At 59.0% G+C, this 13,535-nt stretch overlaps 2 protein-coding genes across 6 annotated transcripts; both read right to left on the bottom strand.

Annotated features, from left to right (window-relative positions):
• Nucleotides 1-203: 203 nt before the first annotated feature.
• ADM5 (adrenomedullin 5 (putative)) lies at nt 204-949 on the bottom strand. Its single transcript, XM_009232908.3, is given in 3 exon segments — nt 204-576; nt 579-675; nt 871-949. Coding segments are annotated over 3 exon segments (462 nt in total). The 5' UTR covers nt 945-949; the 3' UTR covers nt 204-285.
• A 1,382-nt stretch (nt 950-2,331) lies between these two features.
• PRMT1 (protein arginine methyltransferase 1) lies at nt 2,332-13,532 on the bottom strand. Of its 5 annotated transcripts, none has more exons than XM_024236331.3 (11): nt 13,405-13,532; nt 10,787-10,840; nt 10,124-10,225; nt 8,651-8,806; nt 8,473-8,536; nt 6,688-6,830; nt 5,914-6,001; nt 5,718-5,833; nt 4,516-4,666; nt 4,035-4,156; nt 2,332-2,617 (listed from the first exon to the last, which is right to left on the bottom strand). In XM_024236331.3, the coding sequence occupies exons 1-11, from the start codon at nt 13,438-13,440 to the stop codon at nt 2,534-2,536; spliced, it is 1,116 nt and encodes a 371-aa protein (XP_024092099.1). In that variant the 5' UTR covers nt 13,441-13,532; the 3' UTR covers nt 2,332-2,533.
• Between the last annotated feature and the right edge of the window lie 3 nt (nt 13,533-13,535).

Genomic DNA, 13,535 nt, shown 5'->3' with positions numbered 1-13,535 from the left:
TGTTTGGGGGTCAGGACGGCCCGCCAAAACCACCCACGGAAGGTGCATGGATTGAGTTGGCAAGAAAGAGGCGCTACAGCGGGTTGGATTCAAGGTAGACAGTGGGACTTCCGTGAGGGAGAAGCAGCATGGATAATGGAGAAGGGTATATTAGAGACCCAGCCCCGACTGAGAGGTCGAAATAGGTACAGAGAAACAGAGACTGAAACACGGAACTCGTGTTTATTCGGCTCTGGGCGTCAGTGTTCTTGGTCCAGCCTGGTCCCGTGTGCTTCTAGGTCCAACCTAGTCGCAGCCCGGGGAGGGACTGGGGAAGACGGTTTCAGGGGCTGGAGTTAGGGGAGAAGAAATGTGGGATAGAAGCTCCAATATACAGATAGGCAAACTGAAGCCGAGGAGGGGACGAGCCGTGCCCGAGGTCATCCAGCGAGCTGGGCACTGCGCTAGCCCCCTCGCTGCAGGCCGGAATCCTGGGAACCCAGCCGGGCTTCCGCCTCGCGCCGCCGGCGGCGCCCATAGCTGTAGGGGTCCTGGGGCTCGCGGCTGGCCTTCCCCGAGGGCTCCTTGGTGGAGACAGAGCGAATCCAGTATATGATCTCCGCCAGGCGGTGGGTCCAGCATACGCCCAGGTGGCAGACCTGCCCGCGGTGCTGGGGGACCTGGTGCTGGCCTCGCCTGGAGAGGGAGCGTGGGAGAAAACCGGGTTCAAACCGAATCGAGAGATGGAGCGTGATGGAGGTGGGCACCCAAGCACTCCCAAGACCAGCGGGGAGGCTTACAGATCACCTGCCCGTTCCGCGGCCGGGAGGGGGCGCTCGCCCTTTACGGTCTCCCTCCCGCCCTGTCCCTGCTGCCACCGGGGTTTCTCACCCGGCTGCAGTGTCCGGGTCCCCTTGGGCGGAGAAGGCGAGGAGCAACAGCAGGATGAGGATGTGGACAGTCATCGTGGGCAGGGCAGGTCAGGATCCGTGGCCCGGAGTTGCAGCCACCCCGCCCCGTTCCCGCACCAGGCTGATCGCCTCTGGGTGCAGCTCTGGAGCCAGGTACCAGGGCCAGTCCCCACTTCACAGGCGGGGAACACTGAGGCCAAAAGTCTGTGGGAAGAGGCCGCACCACACCAGAGGGGCAGGATTCGAACCCGGGTCCCCGCTTCCCGCACCGCGGCTTCAGAGCCCTCACTGGGTGTGCGGGGTCACACCAGCTGCTGTCTATCCCCCTGGGAGGTCTGTGGAGACTTGCCCCCTTTAAAGCGTGGGGAAATGGGGCGGGGCCAATGACACCCGCAGGTAGCCAAGCAGCGGGATTCCAAGAAAAGGGGTGGAGGCGGGCAAGCACTGGCTCTGGTTGTAGATGCGACCTCACCCTCACCCTGTCGGGAAGCCCTTTAGTAGACAGTTGAGACCCTGGAACCTCGGGGGTTAGGCAATGCAGGGCGAGTGCACATGCGGCCCCCTGGAGGGTGTGGAGCGAGGGAAACCCCGAACACACTGAGGAGCGCCCCTCCAAAAGAGAAAAGGCTGAGGTGTCAGGCACCCGCCGGTGAGGGCTCTAGTTGCACTGAAGCAGGTGTAGCCAGGGCTGTGTCAACGTGGAGGGTGTCCTGGGTCAACCAGGTCAAGTGCACAGTATTGTGGGGGGACCCGGGACCCCGTGGCCAGGCCCTGAGGGTGGAAGGGTGGGTGCAGACGCCATGTCTGCGGCAGAGGCAGAGGGACCTCGTCTTCACCTCTGTAAGATGGTGAGGCCCCGCTACCTTACAGCTGCAACTCCCACTGACCTCCTTGGAGGGCAAGTCCCCAGCCCTAAGCCCCAAGCCATTCTAGGGGAGGAAGCAGGGCCACTCCCCCACGAGAAATTCTATCCTCCCAAACATACACCCCCAACCCACTCAGTGTCCCCAACCCTCGCTGGGCACAGTTGGGCCTTGGAGGGACCCGAACAGGAAAAAACAGCCAGAGAGGAACAATGTTGAGTGTTGGCGGGAGGTGGGGAGACTGTTCTGGGAAACTTGAGGGCTGGCTGTGCTGGAAAGCCACCCCCATCCCCTACTAGGCAGGACACAGGGGTACCGCAGAGGGGAGGGGCGCAGACCCAGGAGGGGGATGAAGAGTTGGACAAAGACCCTGAGAGACAGCTGTGGAGGACAGGGACCCTGAGAAGGAACCAAGGAAGGGGAGCAAGAGGCCTAGAGATGGGGGACAGGAGACGCAGATCCACGGAATGGCAGCCACCAGCAGGTGCCAAGGCCGGTCCCCCCACTGCTGAGGCTGGCACTGCAGTACCTGCAAAAGGAACCCCAAACCTCCTTTGCCCCCAGGAAACGAAGCCAAACCCAGCTGAGGATTTATTGGCGTAAATGCAACCATATAAAAACATAAGTTATGAAAAACACAGTCACGATGTGCCCTCCCCATCCCCCCAGCCCAGGCCCCTAAAACCCCCTTCTGCGGGAGGGAGGGAGAGGAAGGGGGAGCCCCGAAACCACCTAGGAACGCTCAGCCCCTGGGCCCGTGCAGGGCGGCAGAGCCGGGCCTCAGCGCATCCGGTAGTCGGTGGAGCAGGACAGCTCGCACAGCTGGCCCTTGAAGTCCAGGTCGATGGTGAAGTCCAGGTCCCGCTGCAGGGAGAGGCTGGGCATGAGGGCGGAACCCACCAGGAGATGGTGGCAGTGGGGTGCGGGCAGGCCATGTGACGATGTGCCAGGCTCCGGCTTCCTGCCCATCTCCACACTGCAGACCCCAACTGCTGGTCCCACCCTAGCAGCTGCCCTGACCCTGCCAAGGGACAGCACCACGTGGACACCCCCAAGCCCACTAGACTCACTCAGGAGCAGAGCCCAGCTGCTGTCCCTTGCCCTTGGATTTCTCCATCAAGATGATTCCCATCAGCAATGCAGTGATTGCTTCTTTCATAAAAAAGAAAACCTCTCCCAAGCCCACTTCCTCCTCAGGCAAACGTTCCAGTGAAACTCAATGGTCCAGCCTGCTGTCTCCACTTCCTCTCCTCCCCCCATACCCTCCAGCATATGAAGACGAGACAAAGTCGCCAACGCCCGAGGACTCTTCCTCCCTCTCCAGTAGATACTGGAGCTAGCACCGTGGTCCTGGGGGCTGCATCAGTCTTTGTAGGGGGTGGTCCTGTGGTTGCAGGACGTTTACCATGCCCCTGGCCCCTACCTACCAGATGCCAGGAGCACCCCTTCTCCTGAGTGACAACCACAAGTGTTTCCACAGATGGTGACAAACGTCCTCTGTGGGGGGGGGGGAGGCAGTAAAACTGCCCAGTTGACAACTGCTGCTGTCACGGGCTCCTGGGTGTCCCGAGGTCCACATTCCATGACTGCCGTGAGTGCCACCCACCCTCGCACCCATGGGCCAGGACCCACTTTTCCAGCCCAGACCACTCCCGCCGACTCCAGGCTCCAGGCCTTCCATCCTCCTGCCTGCTCAGACCCGCCACACTGGACCTCTGCCCAGACCCTCTCTCCGAGAAGCCCCCCCAGCTCTCCCAGAAGCCCCCTGATCTCAGGTGATGGCAGCTCCTGCCAGGTGCTCAGGAGGAAAAAGAAAGGGGAGCAGAAAACAAAAAGCTGCCTTTCTCCTCTCATGCCTCCCAGCTGGGCTAGAAAGCCCTGTGCACTCTACTGGGGGCTGCCTCTTGCCCTGGAGCCCACCCATGCCAGCACCTGTCTGCCCTGCTCCCAGCCTGACAGAGGTCACCTACAACTGGCATCACCATGTCACTGACTCCTTGTCTAGAGTGGAAGCACCAGAGGGCAGGGTTTTGGCCTGGCTTCCCAGGCCCAGCTTCCGGTGAATGCTCAAGAAATCCTGCTGTGTAGACAGGCATGGGGCTGAGGGGCTTGGGGACCCGGGAATAGGCAGAGGCGCTCGCCCCCGCCAGCTGCCCCCATCCCCCACCCCGTCTGCCCCCATCCCCTACCCCCGCTGCCACCATTCACCCCCCACCCCTCCCCCCAATCCACGCTCCCCGCCCCAGCTGCCACCCTCCCACCCAGCTGCCCGGAGCCTCACGTTGTTCTTGGCATTGGGCCGCATGCCGATGGTGCCGAAGATCTCCTCGCCCGTCTTCACAGTCAGGTAGTCCTCCATGTAGAACACCGTCTGCTTCCAGTGCGTGTACGGGGACTCGGGGCCTGGGGGTGCGGGCGGGTCAGCCGGCCTCGGCCTGCTGCCCCCCACCCCACCCTTGCGTTCCCTCTGTTGGAATGCCCACCCCCATGACAGCTGACGGGACTGCTGTCTGTGAGTCACCTCCCTGTCATTGAGCTTTGGAGACAGGGACCGTGTCAGCGTTTTGTGGATGAGGAAACTGAGGCACTGCACGCTCAGGTCACTTGCCCAAGGCCACGTGACTGCTACATGGCAGAGCTCACACTGGAACACGCGTGTCCCCATGGTTCCCTCTGCCCGTTTCTGTCACCACCTCCACTACGTGGGTGCCCCCTCAGCCCTGGCTCGGGAAGGGCCCCCAGCCCTGTGGGCCCCGCCTCACTGGTGGAGAAGCCGGTCCTCTTGTGGCAGCGCGTGAACTCGATGTTGAAGTAGGCCACCAGGGCGTGCACGTAGTCATTCCGCTTGACTTGCAGGCAGAACGGGGAGGTGAAGGTCAGGTCTTCCACCTTGACGGTGTAGATGTCCACCTCCTGCAGGACAGGAGAGGGCGAGCTCCGGGATGTGTCCCCACCTCGCTTCATCCCCTCCTCCCTCCCTTAAGCTCCCAGAGGGCCTGTGACCTCGCTGTCCCCTTCCTGCTGGCCTCCCTCACTGGCACCCAGCCTCGGCTCCTCATTCACTCCTCATCCTGCCTATCCGGCTCCCAATAAACCGCCTGGGTTCGAGCCCAGATTCCTTGCTCCCTCCTCTCCAACAGCCAAACCTGGCAGCGCCACCCTAACCCTGTCCAGACCTCCTAGAATGCAGGCGCCCCACTCCACCCTCTCCCCAACCCCTTGACAAGTCCACCAACATATGGCTTCAAACGGCAACCCAAATGCCAACCTAAAACCCTGCGCCAGTTCCCCTGGCTCTCAGGAGGGGGGCCCAGGTGGGGTCCCTGCCCCTCTAGTCTCCTCTCCTCCCCCACTCAACAACTTCCTCCTCCCCGACAGGAACCCCCGGTCAGCCACCCAGCTTCACCCGGCTCACACATCCCAGCTCAACAAATACTCGTCGCCGTATTTTTTTTTTAAACAGGATCTCAGAAGTAAAAAAAATAAAAGGAAAAAACAAAACAAAACACTGTCACCAAAGCTGGAGTGCAGTGATGTGATCACAGCTCATTGCAGCCTTGAACTCCCAGGCCCAAGTGATCCTCCCGAGTAGCTGGGACCTCCGACACATCTCGGAGCCCAGCCTGGCCCCGTGCTCTTCTGCAGTGGCCCGCGTGCATGTGCACCCGCTCATTGCCCTGGGGTCCTGCCTTTCCGTGCACGGGCTGTAGGCTTTAGCTGCCAGCTTCGGGTGTTTCCTCCGCCGGACGCCAAGTGCCAAGCATGGTTCTCACACAGCAGCGCTCACAAAGATATTTAAAGGACGAAGTGTCTTTCCTGGGCCTCTAGCACCACCTCTGGCTGGCAGATCAGGCTCTGAGACCTCAGGCCAACATTCTGGGCCCCAAAGTCCCACGGCAGGGCCAGGTGATGACTTGTCTTTGGTTTCAACCCAGGGGGCACCTGGCCATGCCCATCCCCTCACCTTTATGAGGCAGGCGTTGGTGACCAGCTGTTTGGGGTCCACGACATCCACTAGGGGCTCCTTAATGGCCACATCTTTGATGCAAGACATGTCAAAGCCATATACGTTCTCCCACCCTGGGGAGGCAGGCAGGGAGGGGGTGAGCCCGCAGCAGCCCACCCGGGGACCCGCCCGCCAGCTCCCGGGCCGCGCTCACAGTGGATCTTGTAGTCTTTGTACTGCCGGTCCTCGATGGCTGTCACATACAGTGTGGCCCGGTCTGGGAAGATGAGGCCATCGGGCGCCTATAGAGGGGCAGGGCGAGGCATGAAGGGTGGGGCCTGGCAACACTACCCTGAGTCTTGCCTCCGAGATGTGGCCTCCTGCCCTAGTCTGAGCCACCCTCATGTCGCGGCGGCACTCACCCCTCACCCCCTGGTCTATTTCCCACACGGCCGCCAGAGGGCACCCATGGGCACCTCAGTCAGCTCCTGTCCCTCGGAGGTTCTGGGGATCCTCAGACCCTCCCTGGCTGCTCTGAGAGGAAAAGCAAAGTCACGCGGGGTCCCATAAGGCTCCACAAAATCTGCACACGCCCTGTCACCCCTCACCTCCACTCCTCCTCCTGCTGCCATTCTAGACCCTCCTTCCACACGGGCCTCCCTGCTATTCCACACGCAGCAAGGGCACACCTGCCCTGGCCGCCCCTCCATATGCTTCATCCTGCTCTCGGTCACCTCACCTCTCCCGGGGAGGCCTGCTGGGGCCTAAGGACCTGGGCTATTGCCCTGCTACGGTTTTCCTGTTCCTACAACCTCCCCTACATTGCACCATCTCCCTCCAGGGTCTATCACACCTGGCTCGGGCTGTGGCCTTCTAACACCTGCAGCCCCCATAGTAAGTCCCGTCTGTGGGAAAAATGGAGCGTGGTTTTCATCTTCTGCCTGGACCCCAGCCCATGCGAGCTGCACCCGTCCCGCTGGGGCCTCACCAGCCACTTGTCCCGGGCATAGAGCACGGTGTTGAGCATCGACTCGTAGAAGAGGCAGTAGCCCATCCACTCGCTGATGATGATGTCCACCTTCTCCACCGGGAGCTCCACCTCCTCCACCTTCCCCTTGATGATGGTCACCACTGTGGGCAGACAAGGGCGGCCACGTCAGCCCCCAGGAGGCCTGCCCCTCACCTCACCTCCCCCGGGGGCTAGAGCCTGGGGACCCCACTCAGTTCAGAGAACTGGGTGAGCAGAAGCCATGAACCCTTCTAACTCTGTTTTAAAATTCATACATCGTTCTGGACATTTTTGAGGCAGGAACAGAAATTTTATGTGGACTGGGTATCAGGTGATGTTACAATTTTTTTTTTTTTTTTTTGAGATGAAGTCTTGCTCTGTCGCCCAGGCTGGAGTGCAGTGGCACGATCTCGGCTCACTGCAAGCTCTGCCTCCCGGGTTCACGCCATTCTCCTGCCTCAGCTGGAACTACAGGTGCCTGCCACCACGCCCGGCTAATTTTTTGTATTTTTAGTAGAGACGGGCTTTCATCGTATTGGCCAGGATGGTCTTGATCTCCTGACCTCATGATCCGCCCGCCTTGGCCTCCCAAAGTGCTGGGATTACAGGCGTGAGCCACCGCACCCAGCCCCGATTTTGTTTTTAACTGGGTGGGCTTGATATAATAAGTAACAGCATGGTCACGTTCTCAAAACAGCCTTTATCTATTAGATAAGACACACACAGACGCATTTACCGGGAAAATTACATCACAGTGGGAATTTGCTTCAAATGGACTCGTTCATTATAATAATCTCTTTTAAAAAATCACTTCAGGACAGCACAGTGGCTCACGCCTGTAATCTCAGCACTTTGAGAGGCCAAAGTGGATGGATCACCTGAGGTCAGGAGTTCAAGACCAGCTTGGCCAACATGGTGAAACCATGTCTCAACTAAAAAAATACAAAAAAAAAAAAAGTTCACGCCTGTAATCCCAGCACTCTGGGAGGCTGAGGCGGGCAGATCACGAGGTCAGGAGATCGAGACCATCCTGGCTAACACAGTGAAACCCCGTCTCTACTAAAAAAAACAAAAAAATTAGCCAGGCTTGGTGGCTGGCGCCTATAATCCCAGCTAATTGGGAGGGTGAGGCAGGAGAATCACTTGAACCCAGGAGGCGGAGCTTGCAGTGAGCTGAGATCGTGCCACTGCCCTCCAGCCTGGCAACAGAGTGAGACTCCGTCTCAAAAAAAAAAAAAAAATGCTGGGGATGTACCTATGATGGTGGCCATGGAAAAGAGCGGATGCCGCAACATCCTGGAAAGTGTTCAACGACATGACAAGCAGGTGTTAAGAAGCCAAGGGCAAGAGGCTGGTACGAAATGCTACTGGCGTGAAAATTATGCACGAGAATGTAAACGCATTTACACATGTATGTGTTTGTAGGTCCAGACTTCTCTGGAAGTTAGTGTTGGTTAAACTCAGAGGAGGGCAGCTGGGAAACAGGGGAGGCTTCTCACTGTGGGCCTTCAGTGGCCAACCACGTGACTCTATTACTCATTCAAGAAACTAGAGAGTGCTTCTTGCCCTAATTTTAAGACTGAGGCGCTAAGCCTGTGATTTTGACACACTCAGATCCTCAGGCGGCCGGCAGCCCAAAAGACCATGGGTTGGGAGCTGCTGAATCTGTGGCCATCCATAGACCCCACTGCTCTTCAGAGGGCCCTGGGGAAGCAGCGCATCACCCCCTCCACTCCCACAAACCCATCCTCTTTCTGGGCTCACCATGGTCTAACTTGTTGGCTTTGACGATCTTCACCGCATAATCAGAGATACTGGAACACTCGATCTGAGGGCCCAGGAAGAAGGGAGGGTGAGATCTATCCCCGTCCAATCCCTGAGCCCTGATGGGCCCCCCTCCATCTCCCAGGCCTGGTCCCGCCTGGCTGCCCCGGAGACTCACCCCGATGACCTTGCGGGCCCCGGCCTTGGCAGCAAACATGCAGAGGATGCCGGTGCCCGAGCCGACGTCCAGCACCACCTTGTCCTTAAAGAGGTGCCGGTTATGAAACATGGAGTTGCGGTATGTGAGGGTGCGCACCTCGTCCTTCAGCATCTCCTAGGGCAAGAATGGCACGAGACACCGTGAGGGGCCCCATATCCCCAGCTGGAGAACAGCGTGTCTTGAGAGCTCGGAGGGCCAGAGCTCGGCCCTCTCGCTTTCTTCTATGCACCTCAGTTTCCCTTTTATATTTATTCATTTATTCATTTTTATTTTATTTTTTGAGATGGAATCTCACTCTGTTACCCAGGCTGGAGTGCAATGGTGCAATCTCAGCTTACTGCAACCTCCGCCTCCTGGGTTCAGGCAGTTCTCCTGCCTCAGCCTCCCAAGTAGCTGGGATTACACGTGCACACCACCATGCCCGGCTAATTTTTGTATTTTTCATACAGACGGGGTTTCACCATATTGCCCAGGTTGGTCTTCAACTCTTGACCTCAGGTGATCCACCCACCTCAGCCCCCTAAAGTGCTGGGATTACAGGCATGAACCACTGCGCCCAGCCAGTTTCCCTTTTTAAAAAATCAGATTAGATGGACTAAACTCCAATCTTGGCCAGACTTCACCACTGCTACCTAAGAACCAGTGAACCCTGGCTTTTAAAAGTCCTCAGGCTGGGAGCGGTGGCTCATGCCTGTAATCCCAGCACCTCAGGAGGCCAAAGCCGGAGGATCACTTGAGCCCAAGAGTTTGAGACCAGCCTGGGCAACAAGGCAAGATTATCTCTACAGAAAAATAAGAACATCAGCTGGGCATGGTGGTGCACGCCTGTGGTCCCAGCTACTCCGAAAGTGGAAGTGGGGGGATCACCTGAGCCAGGGAGGTCGAGGCTGCAGTGAGCCATGATTGCACCAATTCACTCTAGCCTGGGCGACAGAGCGAGACCCTGTCTCTAAAAATAAAAAATGACAATTTTATGCATATTTTGCCACAATTTTATGAAAAAGGCCTCAGGGGGAAAAGAAAATTTCTTAGAATGCCACCCCAGCTTCGTTCTGGGATTTCAGTGTCTTCCGTCAGATCTCAAGGGTGCAGAAGCTGTCAAGGTGGGAGCAGCCGGGGCGCAGTCCCACCGCCGGTCACTAGAGGGCGGCAGAGACCAGCGGGCCTTGCCCGACCTCTGGCTAAGGCCCCAGGCACGCATGCGCTCTCCCACCCCAGCCTTTGGCGAGAGGCCCCTGCAGAGATTCAGGCTAACCTCGGTCTCCAAGGCAACGGCTTGGCGAGGCGACCCTGGGGGGTGCGCAGCAGAGGGGCAGAGGGGCGGCCTGCTGCCAGGGGAAGCAGTGCGCATGCGTGGGAAAACAGGTTCCACCCCTTCCCCAACATTTCACTCCCCCTAAGATTGGGGCCTTGGGGACTGTCCCCACTGACCTCGTGGATGCCAAAGTGGGCGTAGGAATCAAAGTAGTAATCTTTGGATGTCATGTCCTCAGCGTTGGGCTTCTCGCTGCTTTCCGCCTGGCCACAGGACACCTGGGAGGGGGCCGATGGGATCATGGGTCAGATCTGGGGGCTCCCCACAGCCTCTTAAACCTCCAGGTCCCTACTTTTCCCTGAAGAGTAGTATAGAACCCCCAAAATCATACCATGACAACCCTACAGCCCCCGCCTGCCATCTTGCCCCCCAGGAACCCCAAAACCTAACAACCCCATTTTCCACTTCCAGGACCCCCCCCAGAGCACCATCCAGGGGAGCACCCCGATACCTCAGCCACGCCTACCATCTCTCCAGTCTCTCTGCCCCCGTCTCTAGCTCAGCCCACAGCTGGGGAGGGGAGGGGAAGGAAAATGGGGGCAGACACAGGGAAGGGCAAAGGGGGGTTGGAGGTGGAGTTAAGGAAGTAGCCGCGATACTGGGGGAGGCCAGCGGGGGCTGTGAACCTGGAAGGGTTGCTACTAAGTGTCAGGGGGCCTGGAGTAAACTGGTTTGAAGCAAGAGGGGTATGGTTAGACCTCAAGAAAGGGCCAGATGTGTGGCAAGATATATTGATGTGGAGGTCGGGGTGGGGAGGGGTCTCACAAAAGGATATTTACTTCTTCAAGAGGCGGCTGGAGGCTCATCCCATTAGCCAAGGTGGCTACAAAATTCTAGGAGAGAGTAACAGGGAGAAAGGATTAGCTACTGGGAGTGGCTGTGGGAGGGCTGGGCGGCGGGACCTGGGCTCTGGCGGGGGGTGGGTTTCCAGCAATTCTCCTTCTTGGTGGGGAGTGGTGGCAAAGGGGGCAAGTAATGAGGTGGGATGTTTAAGAAAGGGATGGGAAAAGTGAGGGGAGAAGAAAGGGGGTCTCCTATCCCAGCTGTGGCTGGAGAGATGGTGGCCCACCCCCACGCTGACCCTCTCTGGCCAGGCAGCTGACCACACACCTCCCCCATCTAGGCCAGGGGAATTGGCACCCGCCATCGCCAGCTGTCGCTCCCTCTCATCACCTAATCTCCCCCAGATTAGGTGACACTTCCTGACACACACACCCCATCCTAGGGTGCCATGAATAGCAGGAGGGAGCGGGGCTGGCAGGGTATGCCCACAGGGCATCTGCCACCTCTGCAAACCAGTTTCATGTCTGAGAGGATTCCAGAATAGATGTGTGGCACACGGGTACTTCCCCAGAGCTAGTACCCCAGACCCCAGCTCCTGCCTTGGACTCAGGAGCCCCAAACAAAACCAGCTGGAACCAACCCCCTCCCTTATGACCCTCTGCCCACGAAGGTAGGGTCCCAGGGAAGATGGGCAGCTCCTGGACCCTCTAAGAATGAGAGGACTCCAGAAAGTGGCTTGGGGGCGCGGTGGCTCACACCTGTAATCCCAGCACTTTGGGAGGCCAAGGCAGGTGGGTCACCTGAGGTCACGAGTTTGAAACCAGCCTGACCAACATGGTGAAACCCCATCTCTACTAAAAATACAAAAATTAGCTGGGCCTGGTGGCGGGTGCCTGTAATCCCACCTACTCAGGAGGCTGAGGCAGAAGAATCGCTTGAACCCGGGAGGCGGAGGTTGCAATGAGCTGAGATCAAGCCATTGCACTCCAGCCTGGGTAACAGAGTAAGACTCCGTCTCAAAAAAAAAAAAAAAAAAAAAAAAATGTGGCTTGGGGTGTCAGCCCATCGCCCCCATTCAGACACCCATCCCAGGCCCTGAAGACTTTCAGGTGCGGCCAAGCCTGAGGCCACCTCTGGGAAAGTTATTTCTTCCACCCATAGAGCCCCAGGTGCAGGAGACAGCCAAGAGGGTGGGAAGTCATTACAGTGACCCCTGGGAGCTGCATCCTGACAGCTGAGAGCTGACCTGCCCCTCCAGCCAATGCCATAGGTAAGGGGTGGAAGGACAGAGGCCCCATCAGATTACATCTCTTCCAGATGTGACCACTTTCCAAGTCTCCAAGAAGGGCCACGTTCACAGGCCATGACCTACTAGGCTCCAAGCACCCTCCCTCTAGCTCTCCCAAGCCAGCGGGGATGCTTATAAGAAGAGAGGTGCTGAGGGGGTTTTCCACTGGGGCGTATTTCTCAATACCACTGAAAACTACCGCCAGACAACCCCAGCCCCAGAGGGCTTGAAACGCAAGACTGAAACCTCCCCCACATGGCTGCACGAGAACCAAACCTCACTCGAAACCATTTCAGGCACCCACTCTCAGGACCCCGGGGTTCAGGACCCCTGCACAGGGCTTCAGGAGGTGGGAGGTCATCTCCCACCCTCACAAAGGCCCAGGAGAGATAAAGGGCTCCAGTAGGGGGTAAAGCTCTCAGCCTACGTATTTCCCACAACTCCTTCCCAGCGGACAAACCCTCCTCCCTCCGCCCGCCAGGAAGAAATCCGACGGGAGGTGGGCTTCAGGACACGCCCCATGAAAAAGATGTCCCTCCCACACACCCAGAAATGGCCACAAGGGGGTGCACGGCGCCTATTAATGGGAAAATCTCTATCTAGATGCCCCACCACCACCCAGACGGAGGTCACAGGGGCATGCCCCATCCCCCAACTCCTAAAGCCCTGGGCGAGGGGGAGAATTCTGGGAGGGGAAACGGGGTCGGCGGGGGACCCCATTCTTGGTTTTCCTCCAGTCCCTAACCCAGAACGCACAAAACCGGGGACGATATCCCAACAGATGCCCCCGGAGCTCGGAAGGAGGTTGTGAAGAGCTGAGAAGCACTGCTTCTCCCAAGAGACTCCCTTCAACGTGGAGGGCCCCAGGTCGATCCCACCCCACGGCATGTGCCCCGGTCCCCGAGGAGGAGGGCTGGGGGCGTCAGGAGGGTCGGACCCCCTCCCCACCCACCCCGGGCGCCCCTCCCCGGCCGGGGGCGGGGCCTTTGTCCCGCACGTGGAGCCCGTCGGGCCACCGGACTCGGCACACCCCCTCCCCACCCAGAGCGCCGCGGCCACGTGGGGCCCTGGCCGGAAGCGCCCCCAGCCCTCCTCCACGTGGGAGGGGGGATAAGACCCTCCGCTAGGCCGGATGCCGAAGGCCTTTGAAAGCTAGGGAGCCGTCACGTCAAACGATATCCCCGGATGTGGAACGTGCGGCGCCCCCGTGTGCGGCGGGGGACCTCCAACCCCATGTCGCCAACTTAGAGCCCTTTCCCCACCACAGAGGCGTGAAACACCGACCCAAAGCCGCCCCCCGCCCACGGCGGCGCTCCAAGCGCTCACCTCCATGATGCAGTTCGCGGCCTCGGCTGCCGCCATCTTCACCCGCACCTACTCCTCCTCCGGCCGCCAAGACCCCCCCCTTTCTCCTCACTCCCCCGGGACCGCCTTATACCAGAGGGTCCACGGCCCGC

Source organism: Pongo abelii, chromosome 20 (assembly GCF_028885655.2).
Source record: "Pongo abelii isolate AG06213 chromosome 20, NHGRI_mPonAbe1-v2.0_pri, whole genome shotgun sequence".
In the NCBI taxonomy this organism is placed as follows: Eukaryota; Metazoa; Chordata; class Mammalia; order Primates; family Hominidae; genus Pongo; species Pongo abelii.
This window is presented reverse-complemented; position numbering and strand designations above follow the sequence as displayed.